This window comes from Schistocerca cancellata, chromosome 2 (assembly GCF_023864275.1).
Source record: "Schistocerca cancellata isolate TAMUIC-IGC-003103 chromosome 2, iqSchCanc2.1, whole genome shotgun sequence".
Lineage (NCBI taxonomy): Eukaryota > Metazoa > Arthropoda > Insecta > Orthoptera > Acrididae > Schistocerca > Schistocerca cancellata.
In genome coordinates, this window is record NC_064627.1 from 608,556,677 (window position 1) to 608,580,678 (window position 24,002).

Sequence of the window (24,002 nt, forward strand, 5' to 3'; positions counted from 1 at the left end):
TTCTGAAAATTATTACGATCTTCTGGCGTTGCTACTTTGGTATAGACAACTGCATCATCTGCAAACAGCCTTAAATATATATCAGCAACGGTCCTATCACAGTTCCCCTGGTACTCCTGATATTACCTTCACATCTATCGATTTAGTTCCGTTAAGAGCGACGTGTCGAGTTCTATCTGCAAGAGTCTTTAATCAAATCGCAGGTCTTCTCCGATACTACATAAGCTCTTATTTTCTTCATTAAACGGCAATGCGGGATGGTGTCAAGTTCAGGAAGTTATTTTACGGCGATTCCAGTGCATAGCAGTTGATTTTTTAAATTTTCTTGTGCTGTTGCCTTGAAAACTTTTGAAGTAGGCTATTTACGTGATAGGGTAATCTATCGTTTTATATTATCTGGTTTGAGAGAATCGGCATTAAATCTAATTTCCATACCTAAAGGGCACTGGTTGAGATACAGATTGTGTTCATAGCACACCACATTCTAGCGACCGCAACAGGAAAATTACAAAAATATCAAAGTGTTCAAGCAATATTTTTCTGAATACGAGAATGTGTATGCGAAACCAGTAAAGACTTATGCTCTGGTCAGTAATTTTCTGATCGTGTGACTTTATGATCATATCCGTGAACAGATATCTTGACTGTCGTGGCTCGGTACATACGCCATATCTAGCTGTGAGCTACTGCAGGTGCACCTGAGTCATTTGGTTAACAGCAGCGCACTGTAACGATGATTCCTATTTACGAGCTTGTAAAATGAGCCACTGCGGACGTAAACGTTTACGGCAGCGTGTACTATTTTCAATAAGTACACAGTGTAAGTAGGCTATTTAGGTTTTCTTATTGGCAACGTTACGTAGCGCTCCGTATGAAAATCACTGCCTGTGCTGTGTGCAGTCTGTGGCTAGTTTGCATTGTTGTCCGTCATTGTAGTGTTGGGCAGCGGCAGCTGGATGAGAAAAGCGCGTAGCGTTGCGCAGTTGGAGGTGAGCCTTCAGCAGTTGTGGATGTGGGGAGAGAGATGGCGGAGTTTTGAAATTTGTACGACTGGATGTCAATTGTGACTATTAAGGTAAATACATTGATTGTTCTCTATTAAAATCTTTCATTTGCTAACTATCCCTATCAGTAGTTAGTGACTTCTGTAGTTTGAATCTTTTATTTAGCTGGCAGTAGTGGCGCTCGCTGTATTGCAGTAGCATAGCTATCTGATAATTTAACTGAGAGAGAAACTTTTTTACTACGTCAGTGACATGTTTACGCAATTACACAGTTGGGTAACTTCACACTTATGAAATTGTATTTTGTCTGTACTGTGTGAATTCATATTTTTTCGGAACCATTGTGATACTATGAGAGCGTTGAGTGATGTATTTGGTAAGGGGGCATGATTTTAAAGTACGTTTGAGGTAGATGACTACTGAAATGAACAATTTTTTTTAGGTTTTGAAAGCAGAAAGCTACGACGTTTTTGAGATTTGACTGAGGAGTTATGATATTTTTATGACGACGATGTGTATTATGCTGATGAGGTATGTTTATGATCAATAAGGTGATGCTACCGTATATGAGTAATCTGATTATGCTACGTATTTCTTATGATGAAATATTGAAGTGTTGACGAATGTGTGTATGTATAATAAGGTAAGGAATATTGAGTAGTGGTTAAGGACTCTGATTTGTGAAAAAGTATGTTAGAAACCAAGAATCGTACTTTAAGAGTTATGAAATGTGTGTAAATGCGTGAATGTATCACAATGCAGGCGAAACTTTTTTGCACACTTATATTCACAGGATTTTGTTTCTACACATTTGTAACGCAAATTTTTGACCTGTGAAATATTTTTATATGAGACTGTCACTGTAGCGGAAACTGCTGTCGTAAATATTTCCGTAAGAAAGTTAAGTGACCACCTGCACGTAATGCGTTGTGGGCACCCAGCTGTGTCACACGCCTGGAGAAAAAGCCATTAGTGTGTGTCTTTTCAGAGGCACAGGTAGAAAAAAAAAGGGGGAGGCCATTATCCTCACTATTGACATTCCTTTGTAGAAAGCATCACAAATACGACACACTCAAACTTGAAAACATATGATTACACTGTGGAGCTCTTAATTTATGATATTTACTGAAATGCCTAATGAAATAATGAGAAACATTTTACATTTATTGCCTTTCTAGTTCAGAGATTCTTTTGCCTTTGGAGATGACATTTGCCCAGTGAATGACGTTTCATGCATTGCTCTATATAGGCTATATATATTTGCTCATTTGTTTAATATCTAGTTTCAATCTGCACAGCAGCAATGGTTAAAATAAAATTTTATAGATGTACTAATATAAATATTTTATGCCTACAGACCCAGTAAAGACTAACTTTATGATGTACTTCAAACAAAACGAAGGAGCACAAAAAGACATTTCCCTTCACAGGAATTGCATACAGAATTTTCTCTTCAAGTACTTGGTAATTTCTTTTGTAGAATAAATTGTGATGCATCACTCTAGTATTAAGATGTGACATAGGTATTAGACATGGCCATCTTTAGTGTAACATTTTTTGCTCGAGCTTTGTCATGTTTAGATGTAAGTTATTACATTTGCTGCTGCTGTGTGCCAGGCATAGTGCTACTAAATTTCACTTTGTATTACTCTGTTAAGCTAGTTTAACTACTGATTTATTTTTCTTGTTTGCTGCTCATTGCCTTATATTAGTTGTAATACTGCTGCTTGGGTTGCAAATTTGCATTTTTTGTCATTGATGTTTGTGTTAATTGTTTTGTGCTGCTGCATTGCCTCGTCCCTTAGTTTAGCATCTGAGCTCAGTAGATTTAAGTTAGCTTAAGAGGGGGTAAACTATATAGGAGAATGAGTTGCGATGAATTGGAAGAAATGCACTGAGAGGTTATACGAGAAAAATACAGAAAGCATGCTTTGATAGGATTTTTAAGGTGGAAACAAATGTTGAAATAAGAAAAAAAATCTATGGAATGAAGTTTTGGGTTGGACTGCAGTACCAAATGTTACACTGAAAACGAACCCTGTTCTTTCCTTTTGTGTTATCCCACTATGTGTGTGTGTACTCTTGTGTATTTGTGCTTTTCCTGTCTTTATGTGTTTAGCTGATAAGATTTATGTTTTAGAAATTTTCTAGTACTAAGCTACATTCAGTATGATGAGGAATACTGTTATCCTCAAATATAATTGGCATTAATAATATGTTATATGCTTAGACCTTTATCTGTTCTGTTTTGTTGCATGAGTGAAGTTTATGTTTCAAAAGTTATTCTGATCTTTTATGTATGTACTTATGTCAATTTCTGTAACACTGATGTATCTATTTCTATTCTTTTGTAAATCCTGTACTACTACTACAGAGTTATCTGTATTGTTATGTTCTTTAATGATGTATTTTGTACCTTTGTAATTGTATTCTTACGTTATAAAATTGTAATTGACACCAGTTCATCATATTATTAACTTTTAAGTTACATTTCACTGCACACGTTTCTGTTGGTCATAGTATATGGGCAATATGTGAGAAGTAGGGACTGTTAGTGTTTGCACGTGTGTTAATAATTCAGCAAGGGACTGGATAACAGCATTGCTAGTTCTAAGGACAATTCCAAAAGCTTTGTGAGTGCTCAAGTGGTGGTTATGGACTTGCTATATTATCCGCAAGACTCTTCAATGGTGATTGTGCACCTGTACAGTCACAACAGATGGCTGTTGGCCATCTCTACAACGACTACAGTGGGTCTGCATCTTTGATGACCCACCAATACCATTATTTCTACGAGGACTACAGTGGGTCTACACCTTTGGTGACTCACCAATATCATTATTTCTACAAGGACTGCAGTGGGTCTGCATCTCTGGTGGCCCACCAATACCGTAATCTCTACCAGGACTACAGTGGGTCTGCTCTGCGATGACCTACCTCCCAATATTCTTCAAAACTTCGACTGACTCTGCTGTGGGTTTGCTGTGTTGTGGACCATTACCTGTCTGCATGTCAAGGGTCAGCACCGTCTTTCCTTTGGAAGGACAACACTACTACTTCAAGACTGCATGGAAATCCACAACTTCCATGTGCATTTTCTTTTACTGGTCAGACTTTGTGCAATGAAATTTTTCTGTGATAAATGATCAGGACTGTCTGTCTGCACTGTGAGAAAATTTTAGCTTTTGACCAACATTGTATCAATAAGTGTGTGCATTTGATATCTTTGTTATTGTAATTATGAAAAATTTTATCAAATCATTATTGGCCACTGCCCAAAACAATTTGTAAAATTTTTTGTGGGGAGCATGGGGGCTATGTAAGTAGGCTATTTAGGTTTTCTTATTGGCAACGTTACGTAGCGCTCTGTATGAAAATCACTGGCTGTGCTGTGTGCAGTCTGTGGCTAGTTTGCATTGTTGTCTGCCATTGTATTGTTGGGCAGCGGCAGCTGGATGTGAACAGCGCGTAGCGTTGCGCGGTTGGAGGTGAGCCGCCAGCAGTTGTGGATGTGGGGAGAGAGATGGCGGCGTTTTGAAATTTGTAAGACTGGATGTCAATTATGACTATTAAGTTAAATACATTGTTTGTTCTCTATTAAAATCTTTCATTTGCTAACTATGCCTATCAGTAGTTAGTGCCTTCCGTAGTTTGAATCTTATTTAGCTGGCAGTAGTGGCGCTCACTGTATTGCAGTAGTTCGAGTAACGAAGATTTTTGTGAGGTAAGTGATTTGTGAAAGGTATAGGTTAATGTTAGTCAGGGCCATTCTTTTGTAGGGATTTTTGAAAGTCAGATTGTGTTACGCTAAAAATATTGTGTGTCAGTTTAAGCACAGTCATGTATATAATTTTTCTAAGAGGATGTTTCAACAGGCTTATACTACAAACTGTATTGCTCATCTTGGCATCACCTTTACATACCGCAAAAGGTAATTCAGCTATTTATTCAAAATTTAACTCCCCTGTTCATGATTGTACAGTATTTTATATTACCAAGATCTCTGCGTTGGATTGGCACTTTAGCAATGTGCTGTTTCGGCCTCCTTTGACAGTTGATAGAATTGCTACCAGAACCTTTTTTTCACGCTCGTGATGTGGCTTGAGAGCTGTTAGGAAAGTATGGTGGCGGTATCCACAAATAGCTATCCATTGATCCCGTTCTCGCCACCGTGACAACATATCGTTCCATTGACGAGTTTGATAGTTCGGCGTTACACTGAAAACAGTCCTAAAGCCCTAAACGTGCCTTCGGGTCACAATGGTTTCACTAGCGTGGTTCGCTCTTTTATTTGCCTCCACTGTGATGCTGACAAACTGCGTGCACATCACACTGAACTATTACGAGTTATAACGAACGTTTACGTAAATGATGTAGCAATACTGTTCTAAAACAAAATTGTATCATATCAGAAAAATAATCGTGACACTCTACAATTACAAAAGACCGAAGATAAACATGAAAGATATTTTATGGCTGAGATGGATTCAGAAATAAAGTCGCATAGCCCCAGCGAAAAATGAGAAAGTGCCTTATCCTTCCAGGTATCGATCTGCAAGTTTCTGTGCATAGTGATTAAATATTTTTAGGACTAAGTATTTCGTGTCATTAAATCATTGGGAATAAAGCAGGTAAATACGGGTTTAACGTCTGTCGACGATGTCGTTAGCAACTGAGCAAAAGCTCGGACTGAGGGAAGGTAGTCGGTAGTTTCCTCCTCAAAGGACACGTCCCGACATACACCTTAAGCGACTTCGAAAAACCATGAAGCATCTAAAACTATGACCGAACGGGGATCTGAAGCACCGTCAACCCGAATAAGAGTCCAGTGCTACCACTGCGCCACGTCACCCGATAATGATCAGTGGAAACATTGAAGCATTTTCCAATATTACCAGTGATCATCGGAGCTAACAATTACGACATTATGTAATCATTGCAGGACAAGGTTTTTTAATAAAATAACGGACGCAAGGGCATCAGGTAAACCGACTGCGTAAAATCCTAATGCTAGTAATACTGCACGTAGGAAGAATTTGGACCACGCCCATTTAAAGTCCTGTTACAAGGGATCGAGCAGTAGAGCGCTAGACAACAGTGAGTTTATACGGTCCAGTGGCACCATCGTACGTCTGCAGCACATTTTGCAACAGAATGCTAGTAGTTTACACGATTGTTCGTTATTAACTAAGACGACTACACCCGCAGACATAGGCTCTTAAAATTACTTTTAGTTTGCACATCAAGCAATCAGGTAAAGCTATCATTTGGTAAACGAGACAAAAAAAAAAACAATCTTAATTGATTTGCTGATACGTTGCATTGCGAAACACGACGGAGTAGTCTGGTCCTCCGAAGTCGATCTGAAGCGGGGAAAGGTAAGGACCGCAATCCTGTGATATTATAACGTTGTCAATGGTATTCATGAAAGCACTCTAAGACAGGCTATAACCCAACCATTTTATAAAATAAATTGTACCATAACGATATAATAACAGCCATGGCCGAAAAGGAGCAGGAAAAAGGGCAAGATGTGGAAATTGACATCGGGAGCATGGACTGGGGCACTGCAAAAGGAGTTTAGTGTCTAGCTGAGCAGCTAGAGATTGTGACTAGTGAGTCTACTTGCCGTCAACGCGCAGGCTCGCCAACTTTTCCGTGACGAAGGTGCACTTGCCGCCGCGAGGACGATAGCGCCGGAAGCCGCTAATGGCGACCACTGCCGCGACGACTCGGAAACACGCCCTACTCACTCCTCTGCGTCCCTACGAGGATTCCGTCCAAATGGCGCTCCACCCTGTGGGGCAGATCGCGAGCCTCTGCGGCCATTAACAGCCCGAGCACTCAGGCTGGAGCACACCGTTGTCTCGGCCCACCCTAACGACAGTCATTAGAACCCACACAGAAACGACCCCTGTCTTCTAAGACCTGCTACAGTGTTCCAGCGAAGTGACGCGAAGGCGCATCACGGAAGACCTCGAGTCGAATGTTAGACAGCTTTCTTGTTCGCTCGATGACAATGTGGCATAATTGTCAGTCCCACTTTAAACTGCCCCAAGTTCGATTCCGCACTGACCTTTCTCAAAATATACTGCCACGTTTTTAAATGAGTTTTCAGAAAAGAATTTATCAATTAGGATCAGAAATAGCTAGTTTGTAATTTTTGGTCTAGCACACTTAATACCTTCACTTTCATCTCCAGTGCATATAATGCATTCACTGGCCTGCTGCTTCCCTTTTTTATTTGTCCAAGTTCGTCACTTGGTTTGTTCCTCGATCTTTAATAGTTATTTCTAGGATCTGGGAGGAATTTTAATAGTCTTGAAGATACAGGTCTGGCCGTCCTCGCTCTCATTTGTGGGAGGCAGGTAGCTGCCCAGCAATCAGTAACAATTCTATTATTGCTCTTGCATATCTAGATTTCGGCTACAAAGCCATTTTCAGTGCATCTGAGTTACAATCTAACAAATTCGTATTAGTGCATGTCACCATACGGTGTTAGTGGTGTATAGGCAGAAGGAAAGTTCTGCCTGTACACCAGTAAGATCGCCTAGTGACACGTACTACAGCTCGTGGTGTAGGCTAGGGAGAAAGGTGGCTATGAGCTGGCGTAGCCAACAAATGTGACGTCATTGGGGAGCAGTTCCGGAAGTAACAGGGAACAAGTGATCAGCTGTTACGTAGATTTGACGTTATTGTGTCTTGTATCTTCGCTTCCACACATGCTAAAGAATCATTCATTTTAGTGCATACCATACATACTTCCGATTACAACAGCTTTCCTTTTGTTTTCGGATAGCGCCACAATGACAAATCTGACGTAATCCTGCCAGTGGGTTCGCTATTTTACATACTATTCCAATTTATCCTGTTTACAACCGCTATCTCGTATTCTACACATTTTTAGCATAATTGTGGAACACCCGGTATTTCAAAAAATACACCGTCTGTCTACATTTTAGTGTCATAGTTTATAATATGTCTGTTCTGAAGTAGTTTAGGGAGCAGTTCTGAAGTTTTAAATTAATGTTCAGCGTCCTTAGCCAGATTCGCAAATGTGGCTCTTAAATTCAAGTGCAACAAATTTTTCCATCATCGATCTTTGTAAGTTTCACTGTAAACAAAGTACACTAAGCGATACGATTATCACTTGTTTCTGACCATACGCAAATAGCTGAACTTTATGGCGTCTACATGTGAAGGCCACACAGTAAGCCTCGAAAACAGGATATAAGCCCCGCATGAAGAACAATTGGCAATAGAAAAACGCATTACGATTGCATAATGTATATTTTCTATGTGAATACTGAATACAATTCAATTGCGATAAAGACACAAAAGGAAGGAGTTGTGACCAGCGCGAAGATATGACGCAGTAAACACTGCAACTGTTCCCTATTTGTCTGCTTTCTTTTGTTCATGTGAGGGTTCGAGGCGATCCATTCAAATTATCGCGCATGCACTATTGGGGTCAGTAAACGGAAAATTGTTCATTTTCACTAAGTAAACAAAGTATGCGAGGGGAGCTTTCTATTTCGGTTGCAGCTTTCGCACTGTCGCCAGCGGACCAACGGTTCACTGACGAATTGCTATTAACACAGCTCCTGAATTACACAGTATAGTGACTTGTTCTCTATTTATAATACCTCAGTATTTTCACCTTTGCTACAATGTTCACCACATTTCGCTCTTTAAGATATGATTTACTGAAAATGCCGAGCAGGTACGGATTGGAATTTGGTTTACGGGTTAAACATTTCGAACAGCGCGGTAGCTATTCGGTGCCATTTCTATCGGAATTATTTTGTATAGACACCAGTCTCACGCCCACCGAGGTATGGAGCAATGTATTAGTCTACCACAATAATATTGCACCTGTCAGTGTGGGCGTTTCGGTTGGCTTATTGCGAGTTTTTATCGTTATATTTCACGATCACATGAACCACTTGACAGTATATGCATAACAGTCTTAAAATTTTTCACAATGCGATCGGTTTTCCCTTAGTCACTGCTGTACTTTTTGACTTAATGTCAGCCCGTGATTCCGATAACGGCCACGGGAGGCCAATTGTAATAACATCTTTGTCGGGTAATAAGGTAGTACGGCAGTTCTGTATTTCCCAACGACGTGGTGGTGTAATATGCAGAGGTGCGTTCGTCCGTTACTTTTTCATAACCAAACGTCGGAGTGGAGACTGATATAGCAGCAATCAACCAGCCACTTTTAACAGAGGCTTCTAATGATGACTTCGCCGCCCTCCTCGTTGGTCGCATGTAACACTTAGCTTTGTTCACAACAAAGCAAAAACCGGCTTACAAGAATTGAAAGTACAGTCTTTCAACTGTGAGCTACACACACAATACAATGCAAAAATGCAATCGACGTAAGGTTGATAAGAGATCTCTGTGGCAATTGGCTACGTTACGAAAAGTGTGAAGTCATCCACATTTAAGTCTTCGTTCTTCCCGGTCGCTGTTCGAGAGTGGAACGGTAGAGAAGTAAACGTGATTGGATGAAACCTCTGCCAGACAATTGTTAATTCACAGTAATCATGTAGCGGCTGACACGGAAATGAAAACGAACATCTGAACATTACATTCTACTAGACAGAGAGCGCGCCGAAAACTAAACTGTATTAAGAAATCCAGGACCGCTACGTACGAACTAAGTTTACTCACGTTCGCGTGACTGGTCGGCATGTCGCCGGGGTCCAGTGGGTGTTTGTGGTTCGGGGCGACGTAGCAGTAGACGCAGCGGCAGCGCTGCTCGGCCATCGCAGCGCCGAGAGACAACACGCGTACCGCACTGTCGGCTGGCGCGCCACGGACTGAACCGGCAGCCTGGCGCACAGCTGGTGTGACGCACCCGTCCGGCCGCTTCCCGCGCGCACCGCTTCTACGAAACGATGCCGCGTCGAGCAGCTGCCGCCTCGCGTTCACTGTGGCCACGTGCGCACTCATCCTCGTGGCCAGGCCAGTCGCACCAGACTTCAGCCTCATCTATGTTTTCGACAGCGCCGTTCGAGCTAATGCCCATCATTTGACTCGGCAACTGATCGGAGTGGAACAAAACATTGCGCACAGTGTTGCCACTCTTGGCGAGCTTGCAGTCTTAGCTCATTCGGCCGCGTTCCCACTCGCGTACACTCAGTAATGCCAACTCGTGGAATTTCCCTGGGCTTCTCGGTGGATTACGCAGCACAATTTCGTCAGGCGATGTGGACGTCAGAATTTACAAGAAAGAGAAGTAGCGCTTTCCCGCATGGTGAAGCCCCTGCAAAGCGAGTCGTCACTGCTACTATAGAGGGAGAACGGTTAAGAACAATACTACTTTTACTTGCTAAATAACCGACCAGAAAGCAGCGTGTCTCTCCTGAGAGTAGTCACGTGCTTTTTCTCTGGTGTTTGGGCAGATATTTTCAATTGCGTATTTGCTATGCGTAGCTGGAGTCATCCCAAACAGATAGTGCTCATCACGTCTTTCATGCGGTTCCCAGTGTCAACGGAAATCCTCGGTTTGTTTCCCGTTACAAATAAAATGATTTTAAAATTGGAATTTTCCGAGCCCATTCAATAGACCGGTTCCAAATTAGTCTAGTGCTAAATTATCGATATGTGTTAACAGGGATGTCCGCCCCCGGTAGCTGAGTGGTCAGCGCGACAGACTGTCAATCATAAGGGCCCGGGTTCGATTTCCGGCTGGGTCGGAGATTTTCTCCGCTCAGGGACTGGGTATTGTGTTAACCTCATCATCATCATTTCATCCCCACCGACGCGCAACTCACCGAAGTGGCGTCAAATCGAAAGACTTGCACCAGGCGAGCGGTCTACCCGACGGGAGGCCCTCGTCACACGCCATTATTATTATTATTATTATTATTATTATTATTATTATTAACAGGGATAGTAAAACGAAAAGAATAACTCCGCCTGCGACAGGACCGCACTGCCCCGCCCTCACTGCTATAGCAATGCAGAAGCAGCGCTGTCTGGTTATTGCTAGAGTACATGTTATTCGTCGTGTTTTACTGTCCCTGTTAATATATAGCGACAATACTAATACCGCACTAGACTAATTAATCTTGACCCGCTCAATTGAATGGGAACGTAGAATTATGCTTTAAAAATCATTTTGGTTGTAAGAGGACACAAACAGAAGATTTCCGTCGACAATGGAAGTGACGAACACTGTTTCTTTGGGAGATACAGCAAATATCTGCCGAAACATCATAAAAAAAGCGGCTGACGACTCTTAGGAGAGAGACTCTAGCGGTGCACTTTAAGTACCCTCTGCACACATCGGATGCAGCCACCAACTAACGCTGTATCTTAGGTGTAAATGTGAGACTGTTTTCTAAATGCTTGCGTAGCGTGTATCTGAGAACAGACGTCGGTACCAGCCCGGTGTTAACCTAGTGAGGTAGGAAAACCCGCCTAAAAACCACGTCCAGGCCGGCATATACATCAGCCCTCGTTGTTAATCCGCGAGGCTGGTTCAATCCGGGTCAGGCTTGTCTTCCTGGTCCCAGAAACAGCGGGTTAACGCGCTCGGCTATTCGGGAGGTGTCTCATAGTTTAGCTTTTTAAGTTGCGCACAGTGTTACTAAATGCGGAATGATGAGTAGACATCTGCACTAGACGAACATTTACATAATCAAATGCGGCGCTAAATAATTTGCTCAACGGAAAAGGAGTCCCACAAGACAAAACCTTAGCTCTGATCGCAGAATAGCTATAATTGAGAGATAAACTCGGAAATAAAGAAACATCGACGACTCTCAAAAAATTAACTCTTTCGAAGCCAACGAAATGTCCAGTACATCTGTAAAATCCAGCATACTTTTCAGCTTTTAAATGGCGCGCGAAGAGAGGATATTCTTTAAGTGACTGACAAGACACTGTTCCGCGAAGAGCTCTAAATTGCCTAATCTCCAAGAATAGTGATCATCCTACGACGAAGAGGCCTATAGCGAATGGTGACGAAATTTGGTCCCATTATTGGAAAGGTCGTGATTACTTTCCAACATTAGTACTAAACATCACCACGTCGTGCCGATCGCTTGAGCGAAACTAGTTGCTAATAACATCTCAGCCAAAAGGCTGGTCTGAATAACACAGTGCTTTGCTAAGCATGCTCCTTGCTGCGATTTTCCTCATCCAACTAGTTGTAGGGGAGGACCTACAATTTTAAGCGGACTTTGAAGCACAGTGCATTTCAGCATTTGTCACACTGCCAGATGTAAAAGGCGCGCTGAGTGACAGAATGAGATGTAGATTGAGACCCGGACATTTGAATTTGTCATTTGGCACTACCCATTAAGCCACCCAAGCCAAAGAAAAAAATGAAAAACTAAAACTGATTTCAGAACTATCTGATTTCAATAAACTTTTCTTTTCTTAATATAATTCTCCTAAGCTCATGTGTTGCGTTTTACCTTCGCATACTGAAAAATAAAGCACAGTCCCCCCTAAAGCAGACATTTAGTCTTGGTTAAGAGGAAATAAGTACCTATTTCCACCAAGAGATCACGAATCAGAACTGTTAGTTGTAGTAAAAGATAATCCATTGCAATGCTTGGACTAATTTGAAGAAAAATGAGTTTCCATTCTGATCCTATTGTCTCCATATGATATGCTTCCTCAAGAAATGTAATGAGCATGGGCTTTACTAAAGAGAAACACAGGCGAAAATAAACAGGCATCTCTCGTGTCGCCTTCCAGTTGGAAGACCAGAACATGAACAACTATTCAGATAGGACAGAAACATGGTCGTAGCTCACACGGGGAAACGACGAATACGGAAAGAAAATGGCATACTGGAAAGGAGATGGGCTGATAAGTACTGCAGTGGAGGAAACACAAGCAAGGTGGCTCTGACCGTAGTGGAGAGGACCCTAATTACGCACAAAGATCTCAACTAGAAACGACTTTCGCCACCAAGTTTAAAACTCTTGTTGGCGTTAGCAATGCGCTGAACTTTCGAGAGCAGCTTTTCCAAGAAGAAATAGTACACCGTTGAATGTACGGCAAATATAATATTACAGAAACGAACATGCGTGAAAAAAAGTTAACGTAAAGATTGCATACATCTGATAAGATACTTCAAGATAAGCAGGAAAGTACCGCACAGCTAATAAGGAAACCACAAGAAACTGATACTTCGCTTTATCGTCAAACATACTGTCGACAGTTAGATAGCTCGGACTTAATGGGAGTGTTGTCGGGAGAAAGTTGTTTATCAAGAACCATGGAAACGGCCGCAGTCCATCTCGAAAAAGCAAATAAGGATTAGCAACCACTATACTGTGTTCGACCCGCCGCCCTCTCGTATACGAAGCTAGTGTCTTAGCATTGCGACACCCCGTAATGAGGCACATGACTGTGGCGATGAGAAGGATGCTGAACACTTCGTATGTTGAAACTTCCTGGCAGATTAAAACTGTGTGCCCGACCGAGACTCGAACTCGGGACCTTTGCCTTTCGCGGGCAAGTGCTCTACCAAGTGGTAGGCAAAGGTCCCGAGTTTCATATCAGCGCACACTCCGCTGCAGAGTGAAAATCTCATTCATACTTCGTATGTTACTGTCTAGAACGATGGAGGTCAAATTGGTGGGGCACATATTCCTAATGTACTCGGAAGACAACCTATATTTGTCTTGGGGTCTCTCCCGTTTCTTCCAATTCATTTCAGATTTCCAAGCGCTGATATATACCAAGATAACTCCTTGCCTTTCTCCATCATCAATTTCTGTATTAGGATGTTTTCTTCTTGCAATGTCAATCGCTGCTGAGGTACAGCGGTGTGGTAACTATCATCGTCAGTCTACTGTTTTGCTGTTTACTTGTTCAATATAATTACTCATAATCGTCTACAGATAAACTTTACATTTTTCCCAAAGGACAATAACAAACAGGCTAATTTCGCAAACTGTTACATCTGACCCAGGCGCTTTTGCGTAGAATAACATTTCTTTTCCACGAAGTATTAACTATTTGAAAATCGCTTTTACAAGTGTAATCATATTTAACATGCATCAAGAGGATCTACCTCGTGTTGCGGTTGTCTTTTAAATGAGAAACTGCATCCGGCAGACCGCAACACCATGCCAAAACATCCCATTAAAGTGTCCGAAAACTCTTCACACAGCTCAAATGGCACTGACGTGTTACACCGCCATGACAATTGTACACAACTGCTGCGCTTGTATTACAAAAATTATATCCAGCAAATAAACTTGTCAAACATTCATTATGTCAAATTGTTCACAACAAGCTCTCTCTCTCCCTCCCCTGCCCCTTTCTCTCTCTCTCTCTCTCTCTCTCTCTCTCTCTCTCTCTCTCTCTAACACACACACACACACACACACACACACACACACACACACACACTCTTAATTCGGTTAAGCAGCGAACTCGACAGAAATGTTTACTAACAGCAAAGTGTTCTGGTACAAGAGAAAGCAAAACCGTGTATATTACAGTATTTATCCGCGGACGAGACGCTAATGTAATGAATCTGCGTTTAGTTTTGCTGATGAGAGTGGTGCAGTAAAAGAGAAACGAAGTAAATCTGACCTGGCGCCTGAAGTAATCAATGTAATTGCGGTGTTGGGCGCACAGTTTCAAAGAAAGTTTAACGCCGCCCAGGCGTCAGCCAGAAAAATTTCCACACCATGTTGTGGGGTCCAACACTAAAACGTAACAACGTAAGCGATTCGAGTTTATCTTCTGCCTCTAATAACCTCATCGTGGACTGGGCGTTTAACACCAATTTAAATTTCATTCTTTTTTTAACCGCGAAACCTACTGTGCAGTGCACGGCACTGGAAACTTCGTACCGAGCCGGCCGAAGTGGCCGTGCGGTTAAAGGCGCTGCAGTCTGGAACCGCAAGACCGCTACGGTCGCAGGTTCGAATCCTGCCTCGGGCATGGATGTTTGTGATGTCCTTAGGTTAGTTAGGTTTAACTAGTTCTAAGTCCTAGGGGACTAATGACCTCAGCAGTTGAGTCCCATAGTGCTCAGAGCCATTTGAACCATTTTGAAACTTCGTACCAATGTTAGTTATAGCAACTCTCTTTCTTATCCCATTAATGTCTCAGCTGCCTCTCTCTCTCTCTCTCTCTCTTTCTCTCTCTCTCTCTTATTCCCGTGAAGTATGAGGCGGGGGTAAAATTAACTTATACCTACGAAAGTGCCCTGATTTATTTTACATGAAACGTATTCCCAGTTGCGATCGTGGGCAACCATCCAGCTGTATAATGAAATGACGACAGTGAAAATTTGTGTCTAACCGAGACTCGAACCCGGATTTCCTTCTTATCGCGAGAGATCGCTTAACCTTCTTTTTTTCATTTTGTTCGTTGTTGATCGTTGTGTTTGGTCGTTGCGGACGTCACGTAACATCAGTTCAAGTTCGTTGTTGATCCTTTCCCTCAGTTTTTTATTGCAGATGCCAACCAGCTCTCTAAAAAAATGGCTCTGAGCACTATGGGACTCAACTGCTGTGGTCATAAGTCCCCTAGAACTTAGAACTACTAAACCTAACTAACCTAAGGACAGCACACAACACCCAGCCATCACGAGGCAGAGAAAATCCCTGACCCCGCCGGGAATCGAACCCGGGAACCCGGGCGTGGGAAGCGAGAACGCTACCGCACGACCACGAGGTGCGGGCCCAACCAGCTCTCTCTCTCTCTCTCTCTCTCTTTATATATATATATATCTCATTTTGTTCGCTTTTGTTCGTTGTATCTGCTCTGGGCGGACGTCGTAAGACATCCGATGAAGTTCGTTGATGATCGATTAACTCAGTTTTTTTTTTTTTTTATTACAGAGGGTACGTAACCCTCAGACCGAACATGCTGAGCTACCGTGCCGGCTGCTCTCTGACCGAACACGCTGAACTACCGTGCCGGCTACCTTTAGGTTACTCACGTCCAGACCCAAACTTCCGCACGTCCTCAGCCACGTGTCTACAACCTGTACTCGTACATCCATTATGTATATTCCCGTACAGGGGAGACATTTCACTTCAAAGTCGCTTGCCCGAGCACAGCAATATCGTACTGATTTAGTTTATCCTCTTGACCCCTACGCTAGACGTACGACAGCACAATTGTTGCATATTCTACCTCGAATACCGGTAACGAAATATACTTCAGTGAGTTCCGAGAGAAAGATTCGTCGAGCATTTGTTACACTCTTCTTTGAGCATGCGTAGCACTTCCGTATATGCTACACCGCCCTTTACGATCCTTACGCACTACACTTCTCCACATCACCTCAACAAACCTAATTCTTTCATCTGCATTTCACGAAACTGTTCCGTTTCGTATCACTTCGTGACAGGCGCAGAAATTTACCGCTTCTGTTGTAGATGGACATTTATCAGACTTCTCTCTTGTTAATGAGCACTACCTTGCATTGTTTTCAACGGAAGCTGCCATTCAGTAAACAAAGAGGAGATGATATCCAAATCGCTGTGTTTCCTTACTAACAAGTGACGATAATTTCTTGTAGACGATAGCATCGTCATCGAACCATTTTGGAGTGCTGTTGAAGCTAAATGACAGTTAATGCATGATACAGCAGAAAGGGATTATTACGATGGCTAGTTATAAGGATTTAATTATCACCTCGAGAAAATAAATTTATGTAACAATTTGATTGTTTGCAGGTTTCCTTGCCATTTTGTTTTGGTTATTCTAGTTTTGGAGTAAACTTTGAATAAGATGGGTGAAATTATAATCTTTCGTTATCCTGTCGATCTTCAGTGACAGTGCATGGTGACTGACAGTGTCACTAGTAGTCGTCAGGTCGGTGAAAGTTACGTGTGTAATTTTCCGAGTCATCCTCGGTAAATTGTGTGATTTTGAGGACCTAAAACGCGCAGCTTTTTCCTGCTCTTGCTTTTGTATTAGAAATAACCCTACAACAAGAATCAAACGATTCAGCAACATTCGTTCGAAGATTATGAGCATGTGGCACAACAAGGATATTACCCTTCAGTTTTCAGACGACTTTCCAGTTTTTAAGGAAGTTATCACACGTAATTTCCTCTAGGTTTTGAGTAAATTACAGGCTTTTATACGTTTGTTGAGAAGAGTCAAAATCAACTCTCTCATTTCTTCCTGATGGATCAGTATACAGTTTTGCGTAGCATCATATGCAAGAGCCAATCTAGGAAGACGGACTGCGCGTATTTATAAGTGTTTACTGTTTACAACATCCCGTACGTGGAAAAATGTAAATACTGTTCGATTTTAGAATACGCTAGGGGATCCAGCAATGGCAGACGTTAGGTATAGACTGATCAATAATTACACTGATTGTGAGGTGAGAAAAGTCACGCGATAGTGATATGCACACACACACACACACACACACACACACACATACACACAGAGATGACAGTAGTATCGTACATACGGTAAAAAAGAGAGAGCAATGCATTGGCGGAGCTGCCATTTGCTGCTCAAGTGATTCATGTGGAAAGATTTCCGAGTTGATTATGGCCGCACTATGGGAATTAACTGACTGAACGTGAATGGCCGCTGTGGCCGAGCGGTTCTAGGCGCTTTCAGTCCGGAACCACGCGGCTGCTCGGTCGCAGGTTCGAATCCTGCCTCGAACATGGATGTGTGTGATGGCCTCGGGCATGGATGTGTGTGATGTCCTTAGGTTAGTTAGGTTTAAGTAGTTCTAAGTCTAGGAGACTGATGACCTCAGATGTTAAGTCCGATAGTGCTCAGAGCCGTTTAAACCATTTTTGAACGCGAAATAGTACTTGGAGTTAGACGCATAAGACATCCCATTTCAGAAATCGTTACGGAATTCAATATTCCGCGATCCACAGTGTCAAGAGTGTGCTGCGAATGGCAAACTTCAGGCTTTATCTCTCACCACGAATAAGGCAGTGGCCGACGGCCTTCACTTAACGACCGAGAGCAGAGGAGTTTGCGTAGGGTTGTCACTGTTAACAGACAAGTAACACTGCATGAAATAACGCAGAAATTAATGTGGGACGTACGACGGACGTACCCGACAGGATAGCGCGGCGAAATTTTGTGTTGTTGGGCTATGGCAGCAGACGACCGACGCAAGTGCCTCTGCAAATAGCACGACATCGCCTGCAGCGCCTTCCTGATCTCGTGACGATTTCGGTTGGACCCTAGACGACTGGAAATCCGTGGTCTGGTCAGATGAGTCTTGATTTCAGTTGGTAAGAGCTGATGGTAGGGTTCGAGGGTGGCTCAGACCCCAAAAAGCCATGGACCCAAATTACCAACACACTTAGCTGGTGGTGGCTCCATATTAGTGGAGGCTGTGTTTACACGGAGTGCATTGGGTCCTCAGGTCCAACTGGTTACGTTCGGCTACTTGGAGACCATCTGCAGCCATTTATGGACTTCATGTTTTCACACAAATATGTCACATCACCGGGCGACAGTTGTTCGCGACTGGTTTGAAGATCGTTCTGGGCAGTTTGAGCGAATTTGGCCACCCAGATCGACCGACATGAATCTCATTGAACATTTAGGGGACATAATCGAGAGGTCAGTTCTTGTACAAAATCCTGCACCGGCAACACTTTCGCAATTATGGACGGCTATAGAGGCAGCATGCCTCAGTATTTCTGTAGAGGACTTTGTAATGACACATTCCTATGCAGAGACATACAATATCTTAAAAGCTGCGCCAAAGATAAATTGAGAGGCATGTATATTATAATCTTTGTAAAGTTCACATTGTATTCTCTTTTGTTTCATACTCCAAGGAGCTAAGGGACACTTTCGATTGTTGCCTCGTGGAGGATGGACGTGATTTTTGGACTGTGAGAAAGGCAGCCATGTAGTTAGTAATTATGGTTTGTGCGACGAGCAGAGCAAGTCTTATTGTCTTGTGAATAAAAAATAGTGAGAAGTATCGAAGTGTTACGAAAATTATTTAAAGCAACGTAGCATTGTATTCCCTGGTTTCCACCGTCTTCGTGAAGTGAACCGATGCCGACTTAGGAAGATACACACGGTCAACAAAGAGAAGAACTTCGATGGCGACTGATGAATTAATATTGTGGCAGAAGGACTAATTCTACGTCTAAGGTGAGAACTCTGATTAAATCAACAATGACGTAGAATTCAAAATGTAATTAATCGGAATGGTAAATTATATTACAGGCATATTTCACGCAGCACTGTATTTGTCCGCATTCAAGCCGGTCAATACAATCCGTAGAAAAGCCTTTCAAAAATTCTAAAGTTAAAAAGCACAACAAAATTCAAATGTTTTTTTATTTATTTCGCCACACTGGCGACCGCTGACAGGGACAGTGCTGGTGGAACAAAGAGTAAGTACTTGATTGTTGTGCTACAAATGTACTTGTACTAATTACTGTTTCTCTGTTACATGACGCACATGGAAAATGACGAATAAGGTGAAACAATATTAACTGTATAAACGGATGGCACAATAACCAGAAGGAACAAGGACGAGGATTTACAAAACTAACGTAATCGTGAGTGACGCAGCTCAGCCGGAATTAAGGTAGGAAAGCGCAAACGCATGCAGTGGCTGCACCTTGGCTTAGCTCCACTTAAAGCAGAACCTTTTCCTTTCCATATTAAAATCCTGGTAGTGTTTGTGGCAACACACAATTACACTTTGATAATTACTTTTTATGTTCAACAATCGCAGAATTAGAAGACGTAGTGCGCCATCTTGTAAATTTCCGACGCGTAACAAATAACAATCGCGAGATATTTTTATTAATTCAACTGCGAGAGAATTTAAAGATTTAGATTAACAGTAAAGTACAGATAAAAATAATATCTCCACAATGGAATCGGAGAACTTTAATTTGACAAATGTTCATGGACACGTCACCGATTCTGACAATAGTGACGTAAATGATGACGCAATTAGTTTTTCAGCACAACATAATGTAGAAGTAAATACGATTCAATTGCACTCCACAGGGATTAACAATAATGAACCACTTGCAAATGAAACCTTGTGCACAGTCGATGAAGCATCGATTACCAGATCAGATGAAAATATTTCGCGTGAAATCAGTGAACCTAGCCCGGTTTCGATTCAATCAGATCGTGGTAGAGAAACAATGGCTACAAATAATGGCATAAATACAAACACACAAGCTTCGTCAGTTACGCTTGAGGCATTATATAGTCTGATGTCAAACGTGAGCGAGCAATTATCTGATTTAAAGATCAGCCACAACACAACGAACACAAAACTGGCGAATCTAGAAGTCAGCCACAACACAACGAACACAAAACTGGCGAACATGCACAGACATTTCGATCAACGCTTAAATAAACTCACCAATGAAATCGATCAAAAGATCGAAGACAAAGTCATCAAAACCGTCAATAGTGTATACAATGTATTGGCAAATGACTTAGAAAAGAAATTGTCAGATCTTACAAACAAACAGGAACAGGAACTGTCAGAAATAGTAGAAACACACAATCAAACACAAACCGTACAAAAAGAAATACATGAAAACGTACAGGCTATTCAATTAAATTTAACAAGAGTACAGTCCGCATGTGAAGAAATACCTGACCAAGTTAATAAAGTTAACGAAGAAGTCGGTTTTCTGAAACAGGAGACTCGACGTATCAAGGCGGACATTATCAAAATAAATGAAACTTTAGAAAACGGTAATGTAAATGAATCAATAACTGACCGGGAAACAAAACTTTTTGAAAAATTAGGTAATGAAATCAAAGTAGCCGAGGATAGAATACGCAAGGAAATTGCTGGTAGACTGAATGTTTCAAATGATTTGCCTACGTCAAGCAGCAGGCAGCGCGACACTTATTCGCCCGTGCCAGATTATGATGTCAGTAACGCAGAACATCACGCGCCCTGTCCGGCGTATGTGCACGCACCGGCACAGGCAAACAATGGCTATTCGCCAAACGCGCTGCTGCAACAGGCAGTAGGCGTGTCGCCTTGCATCTCGACGCTTCTAGTCGATGAGAGCCTGTTGAAACATAGACAGTTTCCAGTTTTCTCCACAGAATCCAGAAAAACTCATCCAGTCGTATTTGTAAGAGCATTTAAAAATGTCTTACCAAGAAACTGGACTGAGGCACAGAAGATTAGATATGTAGTGGGCTTCACACAAGGCGACGCGCTTTTGTGGGCCACAGACATGGCTGAACAGTGCGTCACCTACGAACAATTTGAACGGGCTTTCTTGGAGAAATATTGGTCTGCTGGGGTCCAAGAAAGACTGCGCCGTGAGGTATTCAACCCACAACCGTTCAACCTCAAAAACGGCGGGTTGAGAAAGTATTTCGAAAAGTACTTGAATAAGACGCGCTATTGGAACAATCCAATACCGCACGTAGACGTTCTCAAAATTCTGAAAAACAGACTACCCGCGAATTTACGCGAAAAATTGGTAACCATACCGGAGAACGACCTTGAATACTTTCTTTCCGTGCTTGATTCAATTGATCTAATATACGAAGAAGAGCCGAGCACAAGTAATCGGAATGAATATTCCGGAACCAATCAAAATAACGGTAACGGATATCATTTTAAAGGCAGTGGACAAAACCCACACAGTTGGCATCCGTATCCGACAAGGCCAAGTAATGGAACCTGGAATTACGGAAATCGGAAGAATTCGGCGCCACAGAGACGTGAAGACCGAAGGTATCGTGCAGATTACGGTCCACGCCGGTATGGAAATGATAGAAATCACGTGAATGATTGGTCAGGCCCGCGTGATGAAAGGCGGCACACAAATGAAAATTACAATAGTTACAGTAATAGGAATGACAGACCAAGGAGGAATAGCGACGGCCGGTCGCAAGAAAATGTTGCACGCAGCGGTCCGGAAACTAATTGGCGACAGAATAACCACTCAGTACACTTTGTAGATGTAACGGACAGTACTGAAGCAACGCCGTTGTCTCCCCCGGTAAACAACAATCGGTCGTAATGAGCCCCCACCGGCCGACCGATTTGACAACAGGGGGCACAAACAAGCACACATTACATCTTAGACCATTATTTTTAAGATATGATCAGGATGCGACCGTAGAAGATGATCTATGTGAAGAAGAGATGAAAGCACCAGACAAGGTAAGTGACCTCGTGCAGGCTGTAATAACAGCAAAGATAGGAACTATAATTACCAACGTAATTTTAGATACAGGGGCATCTACGAATATTATTTCTAACAGTTTATTCAAAGAAGTCTCGAAAGCATTAAAAGTACCAGTGTTGCCAACGGAAAATTGTAAAATCTTGACAGCTGTAGGTAACAAGTCAAAAAGTATTAAGTGGCAGACGCAAATACCTGTTACCATTAGCGATGTCACGATAAACTGTACATTCTTAACCGTTGAGAAATTAATCGTCAACTGTATTTTTGGTATGGAAGTTTTCCGGCAGCATAAAGTAAACATCGAAACTAGTAACCAACTGGGGGCATATGCCAGCTTTAAAACGCATAGTTAACCACACCTATTGAAACATGTGTTACTGTGAGTCTTAACACTATAAAATAAACCATACGGTACTTTTGTAGTCTAACTCAGTTATTTAAGAGAGAAGAACAATGCCAAATTAACGCGAAAGCCAGCAAGAAACCACGCGTCGAAGTTGCAATTCAACGCTCAGCTGATGTGCACGCGATAGCTGCATGTCAAGACAAGGTCATTGGCCGCGCTGTAGGCAGCGAGCCGGGGAGAAATCTTCCCCCTTCCCTGTCCGATCAGCTGAGTGTATACAAAGCGCGAAGGCGCATGCGCGGTCGAGTCCAGACGACACGTGACTCATATTACACGATGGCGGCTATCAGGAATAATGTTCACCAACAATGCAGAGTTTTCTCCGCGCCTGCAGTCCAGTCATGGTACACAAGCGTGCATGCGCGGAACGTTTAAAAGTTTTGAGACCACGCTTACTATGAGACACAGTGACGAGAGCCATTCAAAAACAAGAAAGAAAAGGATACTCAAGTCTTGTAAATAGTAGCTTAGAAAATTTAATTATAAGCTGGTATTACGTAATAAAAGTGAACATACAAGGACATACTGGTCATGGACGGTATTGTAATATTATATTATATTGAGTAAAATCTTAGCTTGTACGGAAGGAGAAAGAAAATAGAAAAATAAATAAATAAATAATGCAGATAGATAACCGGAAGAAAAGCTATGTACACGAGAACAACACACAATTACATATTGGGAAAAAGCAGCAAAGAGGAAAGCAAAGAGATAACGCATACATTTACATTACACAGTAGCTAGCGATTTTTAGAATGAACAACAAGGTAAACGTGTGAATTTTTGTGACTAAGGAAAAGAATGACACAAGCGTTAAAATAGGAAAATAATAAACAGATCTATGCAACGTGAGTAACGAACTGAATCGCTCTCAAAGCAAATACCTAGGATTTGAAACACATTAACGTTAGGAAACACCTAAAGCACTCAGCAAACAACTTTGTAGAATATATAAGCTATACACGAGGGTACATGTACGAAAGCTAAAGTGTAAAGGAGGAAAATAGGGAATGTTGCGCATTAATGGACCGTAAGGCAGTTACGTATGTAGGAAGAAATATTTAGTTGTAAGTATTATTAGTATGAAGGGACGATGCTCAGCACACCCTGAACTATTTTGGAATATTGAAGGAATGGTGCAAGGTACCGAAAAAGGGCCTCACCAGCAATGTGTAGATTAAGTGGTAGATATTTTTTGTGTGTATAAACGTATATATGAATGTGTGAAAGGCGAAAGAAGCTCTGTACATGTACGGAACTTAAACAACGTAGAAGTGTGTAAGGAAAATTAAACTCTAAGAGAACTTCGTATAAACAGGTATACCTAACGTCAAGAACCAACTTAATTAAAACCGTAAGACTCTACGAGTTTACGAGAAAATGCGAAAAACCTGATACAAAGTGCAACATTAGCGATTCTTCACTCATGTATGCAGAAGGAAGGTA

General features: G+C 42.0%; 1 protein-coding gene across 2 annotated transcripts in view; it reads right to left on the bottom strand.

Annotated features, from left to right (window-relative positions):
• Positions 1-24,002, bottom strand: part of LOC126162268 (protein gustavus) — a 331,257-nt gene that overhangs the window by 131,735 nt on the left and 175,520 nt on the right. The window contains exon 1 of one of the 2 annotated variants that reach the window (XM_049918661.1): positions 9,684-9,818. The exons of the other annotated variant lie outside the window; for it this stretch is intronic. Coding sequence (XP_049774618.1) covers positions 9,684-9,779 — 96 coding nt within the window. The 5' untranslated portion in view covers positions 9,780-9,818. Of the gene's footprint in view, positions 1-9,683; positions 9,819-24,002 lie in introns of those variants that run through there. 2 annotated transcript variants of the gene reach the window in all.